Source organism: Entelurus aequoreus, linkage group LG20 (assembly GCF_033978785.1).
Source record: "Entelurus aequoreus isolate RoL-2023_Sb linkage group LG20, RoL_Eaeq_v1.1, whole genome shotgun sequence".
NCBI classification, from domain to species: Eukaryota; Metazoa; Chordata; class Actinopteri; order Syngnathiformes; family Syngnathidae; genus Entelurus; species Entelurus aequoreus.
This window is the reverse complement of record NC_084750.1, coordinates 15555203-15566503: the sequence shown is the minus strand read 5'-3', so window position 1 is coordinate 15566503 and position 11301 is coordinate 15555203. Positions and strand designations below refer to the sequence as shown.

Genomic DNA, 11301 nt, shown 5'->3' with positions numbered 1-11301 from the left:
TCACTGAAAACGGCCCATTCTAATACAAATGTTTGTAGAAACAGTCTCCATGCCTAAGTGCTTGATTTGATACACCGGGCCAAGTGATTAGGACACCTGATTCTCAACATTTGGATGGGTGGCCAAATACTTTTGGCAATATGGTGTATATTTATATAGCCTGGCCCCCGGCCAAATTGTTTTAACTGGGGATGTCCGATAATGGCTTTTTGCCGATATTCCGATATTGTCCAACTCTTTAATTACCGACACCGATATCAACCGATACCGATATCAACCGATATATGCAGTCGTGGAATTAACACATTATTATGCCTAATTTGGACAACCAGGTATGGTGAAGATAAGGTACTTTTTAAAAAAAATTAGTAAAATAAGATAAATAAATTAAAAAAAATTTCTTGAATAAAAAAGAAAGTACAACAATATAAAAACAGTTACATAGAAACTAGTAATGAATGAAAATGAGTAACATTAACTGTTAAAGGTTAGTACTATTAGTGGACCAGCAGCACACACAATCATGTGGGCTTACGGACTGTATCCCTTGCAGACTGTATTGATATATATTGATATATAATGTAGGAACCAGAATATTAATAACAGAAAGAAACAACACTTTTGTGTGAATGAGTGTAAATGGGGGTAAGTGTATCTTGTGTTTTTTATGTTGATTTAATAAAAAAAATACAAATAAAAAAACACACAAAAAAAAAACCGATAACGATAATAAAAAAAATTATACCGATAATTTCCGATATTACATTTTTTAAAGCATTTATTGGCCGATAATATCGCCATGCCGATATTACAGTCATAGCATTAACACATTATTATGCCTAATTTGGACAACCAGGTATGGTGAAGATAAGGTCCTTTTTAAAAAAATAAAATAAAATAAAATAAGATAAATAAACAAAAAACATATTCTTGAATAAAAACGAAAGTAAAACAATACAAAAACAGTTACATAGAAACTAGTAATTAATGAAAATGAGTAAGATTAACTGTTAAAGGTTAGTACTATTAGTGGAGCAGCAGCACGCACAATCATGTGTGCTTACGGACTGTATCCCTTGCAGACTGTATTGATATATATTGATATATAATGTAGGAACCAGAATATGAAACAACCCTTTTGTGTGAATGAGTATAAATGGGGGAGGGAGGTTTTGGGGTTGGTGCACTAATTGTAAGTGTATCTTGTGTTTTTTTATGTGGATTTAATTAAAAAACACCTGTACCGATGATAACAAAAACCGATACCGATAATTTCCGATATTACATTTTAAAGCATTTCTCGGCAGGCCGATGTTATCGGACATCTCTAATAAAATGTAATGTTTGTTCTTCATTAATAATCATATCAGGGCTGTAAAATCTTACATTTTAATCTTGAGTAACGAGGAAGTGGAGGAAAGAAAGAAGCAGATGAAATAAAATGATTTTATTATATCCGATATTGTCCAACTCTTAATTACCGATACCGATATCAACCGATACCGATATATACAGTCGTGGAATTAACACATTATTATGGCTAATTTGGACAACCAGGTATGGTGAAGATAAGGTCCTTTTTTTGAAAAAAAATAAAAATAAAATAAGATAAATTTAAAAAAAATTATTGAATAAAAAAAAAGTAAAACAATATAAAAACAGTTACATAGAAACTAGTAATTAATGAAAATGAGTAAAATTAACTGTTAAAGGTTAGTACTATTAGTGGAGCAGCAGCACGCACAATCATGTGTGCTTACGGACTGTATCCCTTGCAGACTGTATTGATATATATTGATATATAATGTAGGAACCAGAATATTAATAACAGAAAGAAACAACCCTTTTGTGTGAATGAGTGTAAATGGGGGTAAGTGTATCTTGTGTTTTTTATGTTGATTTAATAAAAAAAATAAAAATAAAAAAACACACCAAAAAAAACCCGATAACGATAATAAAAAAAATTATACCGATAATTTCCGATATTACATTTTTTAAAGCATTTATTGGCCGATAATATCGGCATGCCGATATTACAGTCATAGCATTAACACATTATTATGCCTAATTTGGACAACCAGGTATGGCGAAGATAAGGTCCTTTTTAAAAAATAATAATAAAATAAAATAAGATAAATAAACTAAAAACATATTCTTGAATAAAAACGAAAGTAAAACAATACAAAAACAGTTACATAGAAACTAGTAATGAATGAAAATGAGTAAGATTAACTGTTAAAGGTTAGTACTATTAGTGGACCAGCAGCACGCACAATCATGTGTGCTTACGGACTGTATCCCTTGCAGACTGTATTGATATATATTGATATATAATGTAGGAACCAGAATATGAAACACCCCTTTTGTGTGAATGAGTGTAAATGGGGGGAGGGAGGTTTTTTGGGTTGGTGCACTAATTGTAAGTGTATCTTGTGTTTTTTATTTTACCTGTACCGATGATAACAAAAACCGATACCGATAATTTCCGATATTACATTTTAAAGCATTTATCGGCAGGCCGATGTTATCGGACATCTCTAATAAAATGTAATGTTTGTTCTTCATTAATAATCATATCAGGGCTGTAAAATCTTACATTTTAATCTTGAGTAACGAGGAAGTGGAGGAAAGAAAGAAGCAGATGAAATAAAATGATTTTATTATATCCGATATTGTCCAACTCTTAATTACCGATACCGATATCAACCGATACCGATATATACAGTCGTGGAATTAACACATTATTATGGCTAATTTGGACAACCAGGTATGGTGAAGATAAGGTCCTTTTTTTAAAAAAAAAATTAAATAAAATAAGATAAATTTAAAAAAAATGATTGAATAAAAAAAAAGTAAAACAATATAAAAACAGTTACATAGAAACTAGTAATTCATGAAAATGAGTAAAATTAACTGTTAAAGGTTAGTACTATTAGTGGAGCAGCAGCACGCACAATCATGTGTGCTTACGGACTGTATCCCTTGCAGACTGTATTGATATATATTGATATATAATGTAGGAACCAGAATATTAATAACAGAAAGAAATGGGGGGAGGGAGGTTTTTTGGGTTGGTGCACTAATTGTAAGTGTATCTTGTGTTTCTTATATTGATTTAATAAAAAAAACAAAAAAAAAACGATACCGATAATAAAAAAACCCGATACCGATAATTTCCGATATTACATTTTAACGCATATGTCGGCCGATAATATCGGCAGGCCGATATTATCGGACGTCTCTAGTTTTAACCCAACGCGGCCCCCAAGTCAAAAAGTTTGGGGGACCCCTGATGTAAAGCGTCACTAGAGAAAAGCGCTATATAAATTGAATTCACTTCACTTCACTTATTGTGAAGTTTTGTATTAGTGTTCCTTCAAATAGATATACCGGCCCCCAGACGCATTTTGTTCTCTAAATGTGGCCCCCGAGTCAAAATGATTGCCCAGGCCTGCCTAAGGGAGTCAAAAGCGATTCAACCCCCCACCCACCAACCCCCCCTCCTCCTCCTCCTCCTCCTCAGTCACACGCACGCGCACGCCTCGTCAACCTGCTCACCCGGGGGCGTGCACGCCAGCCTGAGGGTGGAGCAGCAGTAGCAGCAGCGGTGGTGGTAGCAGTGGTGGTGGTGGTGGTGTCGGCGGCGTGACGTGACGTGCTGCGGAACACAAGTAGGTCGTTAAACGTCGTCCACGCCTCGGTGTGTCGCGAGCGCGTGATGCGGCTCGCTCCGTGAGACGGCGAGGCGGGAAAAAAAAAAAAGGAGGAAGAGGATGAGCGGGGCAATGGCGGAGAAGTGGCGCGGACGTTGAGGACAACACTCGGAACACAAACGTGGGACTGTTTTCTTTTAGTTTTAGTGTCCGTCATGGAGGACTCGGAGCCCGCAGAGGACGGCTTGCTCGCGGGCTTACGGTGGAACCGGAGCGCGCGGGACCAGGCTCAGCTCAAGCACAAAATCCGGGACCTGCCGGGACTACTTAAGCACGGACTGCACCTGCGGAAGAAGAGCGTGAGTACTCCGTCACCCCCCCCAGCGTGTCCTTCCGCCTTTCGCGCGCCGACGCTAACTTGGATGACGTCACGACTCAGGTGTTTTTTTGTCCTGAGCGTGACTGTCGCAGGGTCAGCGTGTACGCGCGGGGGCGCGCGCCCATCATATAGCCTGCTGTGCTATGCTGGACACCATACCTGCACACTCTGGTTGTCAAGGCAACCACCCTCAAGATAGGCCGTACTACAGACACACACACACACACATGTTTGTTATTCTTGATCACGTGATTCCCATTCCCTCATTATTGTTGTGGGTGAGCTGGAGCCTACCCCAGCTCATTTCACGCCAATAATTCAATGGTCGTCTGTATAATCCATCACTCAGCCACAGTGTGACATTAAAAAAAGTGATAGAGGATCATAAATAGAGATGGCCGATAATATCGGCCGATAAATGCTTTAAAAAATGTAATATCGCAAATTATCGGTATCGGTTTTTATTATCGGTATCGTTTTTTGTGTGTTTTTTTTATTTTTTTATTAAATCAACATAAAAAACACAATATACACTTACAATTAATACACCAACCCAAAAACCCTCCCTCCCCCATTTACACTCATTCACACAAAAGGGTTGTTTCATATTCTGGTTCCTACATGATATATCAATATATATCAATACAGTCTGCAAGGAATACAGTCCATAAGCACACATAATAATCCATCACTGAGCCACAGTGTGAGATTTAAAAAAGTGATAATTGATGATCATAAGTAGAGATGGCCGATCATATCGGCCTGCCGATATTATCGACCGATAAATGCTTTAAAAAAAATGTAATATTGAAAATTATCGGTATCGGTTTTTATTATCAGTATCGTTTTTTTGTTTTTTGGTTGTTTTTTTTATTAAATCAACATAAAAAACACAAGATACCCTTAGAATTAGTGCACCAACCCAAAAAAACTCCCTCCCCCATTCACACAAAAGGGTTGTTTCTTTCTGTTATTAATATTCAGATTCCTACATTATATATCAATATATATCAATACAGTCTGCAAGGGATACAGTCCGTAAGCACACATAATAATCCATCACTCAGCCACAGTGTGACATTTAAAAAAGTGATAATTGATGATCATAAGTAGAGATGGCCGATAATATCGGCCTGCCTATAAATGCTTTAAAAAAATGTAATATTGAGAATGATCGGTATCGGTTTTTATTATCAGTATCGTTTTTTTTTGTTTTTTGGTTGTTTTTTTTATTTATTTACAGTGTGACATTTAAAAAAGTGATAGAGGATCATAAATAGAGATGGCCGATAAATGCTTTAAAAAAATGTAATATTGAAAATGATCGGTATCGGTTTTTATTATCAGTATCTTTTTTTTGTTGTTTTTTTGTTTTTTGGTTGTTTTTTTAAATTAAATCAACATAAAAAACACAAGATACACTTACAATTAGTGCACCAACCCAAAAAACCTCCCTCCCCCATTTACACTCATTCACACAAAAGGGTTGTTTCATATTCTGGTTCCTACATGATATATCAATATATATCAATACAGTCTGCAAGGGATACAGTCCATAAGCACACATGATTGTGCGTGCTGCTGCTCCACTAATAGTACTAACCTTTAACAGTTAATCTTACTCATTTTCATTAATTACTAGTTTCTATGTAACTGTTTTTGTATTGTTTTACTTTCTTTTTTATTCAAGAATATGTTTTTAGTTTATTTATCTTATTTTATTTTTTTATTTTTTTTTAAAAAGGACCTTATCTTCACCATACCTGGTTGTCCAAATTAGGCATAATAATGTGTTAATGCTATGACTGTAATATCGGCATGCCGATATTATCGGCCAATAAATGCTTTAAAAAATGTAATATCGGAAATTATCGGTATAATTTTTTTTATTATCGTTATCGTTTTTTTTTTTTTTTTTTTTTTTTTTTTTAATTTTTATTAAATCAACATAAAAAACACAAGATACACTTACAATTAATACACCAACCCAAAAAACCTCCCTCCCCCATTTACAGTTATTCACACAAGAGGGTTGTTTCTTTCTGTTATTAATATTTTATTTTATGATTTTTTTTAAAAAAAGGACCTTATCTTCACCATACCTGATTGTCCAAATTAGGCATAATAATGTGTTAATTCCACGACTGTATATATCAGTATCGGTTGATATCGGTATCTGTAATTAAGAGTTGGACAATATCGGATATCGGCAAAAAAGCCATTATCGGACATCTCTAATCATAAATCTTTCTTGTGGTCACTGAATCAGTCGCCAGCAAATCAAATTGAGCGCCTGTCGCTCTGGGGTAGGCTCCAGCTCAGCCCGCCTTGATGAGGAAATGACAGAAAGTGGATGGATGATTGGATTAACTATTTAAATCAGAGGTGTCGAAGTGGTTTTCACTGAGGGCCACATCGCAATTATGTTTGGCCCCAGAGGGCCGCTTCTAACAGTGAATACTATTATTACACAATTTTTTATGCATTTTATTAGTAGATTTTTTAAAAACTGAAATGTAAAAATATACATGGTAAGTTGCAATAATTACTGTAAATGGAAAAAACTACTGCTGTTTTTATGGTATAAAAAAAGGCAGCTCAGTTGCCATAATTTTACTGTAAAATTTACATGATTTAGTTTTTACTGTAAATAATAAACATTTAATTTTACGGTAAAATTTTGGCAGGTTTAGTTTTTTTTAGCGCAAATCATCCATCCATCCATTTTTCTACCGCTTATTCCCTTCGGGGTCGCGGGGGGCGCTGGAGCCTATCTCAGCTACAATCGGGCGGAAGGCGGTGTACACCCTGGACAAGTCGCCACCTCATCGCAGAGCGCAAATCAACAACCGTATATTTTTCGGTGTATTACTATAAATGCCAACACGTCACCACAGTTTATTACAGTAGAAAAATGCTGTAAAAACCACAGTAAAAAACAACATTTTACCATGAAATCTATTGCTACTTTTACATTGCACAATTTTTTGATGGATAACTCGCTTTGAAATCATTATTATTAATAATTATTTTTATTTAAAAAATGGTTTGAATGTTTGATAATATATTTTTGCATAATTAGACAATATTTAAGTTAACATAATTTGCGATTAAATGGAGTAAAAAAAAAATTTCTCCCATAATAGAAAGAAAGAATACACTTAGTAAGAAAAGTTACAGTACTTTATTGATACATATTATTTCCAGGCTTTCCAGGGCCAAATAAAATGAAGTGGAGGGCCACATCTGGCCTTGAGTTTGACACCTGTGACATATATGTTGAGTAAAAAGGACCACCGAGACAGAATTGTACTTGGCCAAGTTATACTAAAGCTTTAGGAGACCAGCCCTTACAACGCAACCAAGCGAGATCTAAAAAATAAGACGAGTTAACTCTAATAGTGAGAAGGCAGCCTTACAGAGAGGGATGCACCTGCTGATAAGAAGAGGGACCGTGTCTTTCTAACAGTGAATACTATTATTACACAATTTTTAAAATGCATTTTATTAGTGGATTTTAAAAAAACTAGAATGTAAAAAAAATATGGTACGTTGCAATAATTTTACCTCAAAATTTAGTGTATATTACTGTAAATGGAAAAACAGTACTGCTGTTTTATGGTTAAAAAAGGCAGTTCAGTTGCCTAAATTTTACTGTAAAATTTACATTATTTTTTTTACTGATTTTTTGGTGTATTACTGTAAATGCCAAAACGGCACCACAGTTTATTACAGTTAAAAAAGTACAGTTTTTTCATTCAGAGAAAAATGCTGTAAAAACCACAGTAAATGTCACAATTTGACCATGAAATCTTTGTTACTTTTACATTGCACATTTACTTGCTTTGAAATCATTATTAGTAGTATTTATTTTTATTTATTTCTATTTGCGTTTACATGGAGTACATACTGTATATATTTTTTTCTCCCAAAATAGAAAGAAAGAATACATTTAGTGAGAAATGTTACAATACTTTATTGATACATTCTATTTCCAGGCTTTCGAGGGCCAAATAAAATGAAGTGGCGGGCCACATCCGGCCCCCGGGCCTTGAGTTGGACACCTGTGATTTAAATCATAAACACACTTGTTACAGTGTGCGTGCTGCTACTTATTGTTTACAGTTTTTGGGTTTGACAGCCACATTTTGGAGCGTTATTTTGTCAACGCTTTTTAACAGTTAAAGTACCAAACTCGGATCAGTGCTACCAATACAAGTATACTGAAAAAAAAATATAAACGCAACACTTTTGTTTTTGCTCCCATTTTTCATGAGTTGAACTCAAATATCTAAAACTTTTACTATAGAAACAAAAGACCTATTACTAAGGGTGTAACGGTACACAAAAATTTCGGTTCGGTACGTACCTCGGTATAGAGGTCACGGTTCAGGTTAATTTTCGGTACAGTAAGAAAACAACAAAATATAAATATATATATAAAAATGGGGTTATTTATTTACCAAATTCAGTGTTTCCCATAAACTGCCAAGATACCTGTGGCGGTGGGGGCGTGGCTATTGGCGTGGTCACCATGACATCATCAAGTAATTTGCATAATTTACTACAATGATATGATTTTCTCTAAAAAGGCTCAAAAAATGTATACTTACTAATTAATAATAACAGTTTTGTTTTAAACGTCCATCCATCCATCCATTTTACAATATAATTACAACACTTTATGTACATATTTATATACAGATTTGAACAATAAGTTATTCACTGAAATATATTTATTAATTGTGGTTCTTACAAAAAATATATCTTATAAAATATAAAAGCTAAAATGTCTCTTAAAGCTCTGCCCCTTTAATTAGTGCATACTAAATAATTTAACTTTAGCCTACTACTACAACCATATTATTTACCAGCAACATAAAGTGAAACAGAGGCAGAGGTGTCCTTGCCACAGTCAGTAACAAATAAACAGAAAACAGTAGTGGTCAAATACAAATAAGGCAACAAGAGAAGTATCCTACACTTCTCTTTTGTAAAGTAAATCTGAACAGCCTATATGGGCATCTACATCAACTATATGATTTTCCTGAGAAGCTGGACAGGACAAAAAAATTTTTTTAAAAATTGTTTTTTAATTTTTTTAATTTTAATTTTTTTAAATTTGTGGCGGACGTAATTATTTCGTCGCGGGCTGCCACAAATAAATGAATGTGTTGGAAACACTGCCTAGTATATAGTAAAAGTTTTTCATGAAAAATGGGAGCAAAAAACAAAAGTGTTGCATTCATATTTTTTGTTATAGTACTTAAAGATGGGGGAATTGGAGTGAGGTGAGAAAATCCTAATGTGTCTATTTCACCAAAATAAACTGTAAAAATGAATTCATGGGAGATAAAACCTCCAAAAGCCAAACATATTCTAAGTGAAGCTGTTCCCAATATTCTGCTCAGAGGAAAAAACAGAACATATCCGTGAACGTGTGAGCAGGCATTATCTTGGAGCAGCAGGATGTAAAGCGTTTAATCCCCACAGCGAGAGGAGTCATTAGTATCTTTGGTAACATTTGGAGCCGACGGGACAGGAAGCCCTGAAACTCATCTGTCTTGCGTTCGCACAGAGGGAATGTTTCTCCTCTGGCTGCTCGGCGATAATGAAGACAAGTAGAGCTGACACTTGTGCAGTCGTTGGGATTGTCAGGCGTGTTCCTGCCACGTCAGGGTCAGGGATCGCACCCATTTACTGATTTGGAGACTATTTGTCCACAAAAGACCGGGAGGAACACAAAATAGTAAACGTGTGTCTGTACCGTGACATAAAAGGACAGACCGTGCGCCACAGATCCATCATCTACACTAGGGATGTCCCGACCGATCGGCCACCAATCGGTATCAGATGATTTTCCTGAAACTGTAAGGCAGAGGTGTCAAAGTGGTTTTCACTGAGGGCCACATCGCAGTTATGTTTGGCCCCAGAGGGCCGCGTCTAACAGTGAATACTATCATTACACCATTTTTTAATGCATTTTATTAGTAGATTTTTTTAAACTAAAATGTAAAAAAAATCTGGTAAATTGCAATAATTTCACCTCAAAATGTTGTGTAAATTACTGTAAATGGAAAAACAGTACTGCGGTTTTTATGGTAAAAAAAAAAAAAAGGCAGCTCAGTTGCCAGAATTTTACTGTAAAATATTGCAGTCAGCACACAACACGTAAGAGGGCGGATCGATGCATAAATCGGTCGTGTCGATACCAAGGGTAGTATCGGTATATGATTTAGATCAATATTTGTATTTTCGCAAAATAATTTTTTGTTGATGTTTACAAACATAGGGAATAATTCCTAATGATTTTAAATGAGTAGTAGATCATGCACAAACACAAAATAAATTATCCGTTTAAAAAAAAAAAAAAAAATTTCTCTTTTCAAGGCGGGTTGTGTTTTACATTTTTTTGTTGATGTTTACAAATGTAGGGAATAATTCAAAATGACACAAATAAAATATTATTATTATTATTATTATTTTTAAATAAGATGTTCCCTTTTCAAGGCGGGTTGTGTTTTACATTTTTTTGTTGATGTTTACAAACATAGGGAATAATTCAAAATTATAAAAAAAGAATATTTAAAAAAAATAAAATATTCTCTTTTCAAGGCGAGTTGTTTTAAAAAATGTTGTTGATGTTTACAAACATAGGAAATAATTCCAAATGATTTTAAATGAGTAGTAGATCATGCACAAACAAAATAAATTATCCGTTTTTTTTCTTAATAAAATATTCTCTTTCAAGGTGGTTTGTGTTTTACATTTTTTTGTTGATGTTTACAAACATAGGGAATACATTTTGTTGATGTTTACAAACATAGGGAATCATTCCAAATGATAAAAATAAAATATTAGTTTTTTGTTGTTTTTTTCAAAATAAAATATTCTCTTTTCAAGGCGGGTTGTGTTTTACATTTTTTTGTTGATGTTTACAAACATAGGGAATAATTAAAAATGATTTAAATGAGTAGTAGATCATGCAAAAAACAAAATAAATTATCTGTGGGTTTTTTTCAAAATAAAATATTCTCTTTTCAAGGCGGGTTGTGTTTTACTTTTTTTTTGTTGATGTTTACAAACATAGGGAATAATACGAAATGATAAAATAATATATATATATATATATATATATGTATATATATATATATATATATATATATATATATATATATATATATATATATATATATATATATATATATATATATATATATATATATATATATATATATATATATATATATATATATATATATATATATA

The 11301-nt window shown here is 33.8% G+C and overlaps 1 protein-coding gene across 2 annotated transcripts in view; it reads left to right on the top strand.

The window, feature by feature from the left end:
• LOC133635949 (rap guanine nucleotide exchange factor 5-like) overlaps positions 1–11301 on the top strand; it is a 181950-nt gene that overhangs the window by 3936 nt on the left and 166713 nt on the right. Inside the window, exon 1 of one of the 2 annotated variants that reach the window (XM_062029446.1) lies at positions 3589–4012. The exons of the other annotated variant lie outside the window; for it this stretch is intronic. Coding sequence (XP_061885430.1) covers positions 3869–4012 — 144 coding nt within the window. The 5' untranslated portion in view covers positions 3589–3868. Of the gene's footprint in view, positions 1–3588; positions 4013–11301 lie in introns of those variants that run through there. 2 annotated transcript variants of the gene reach the window in all.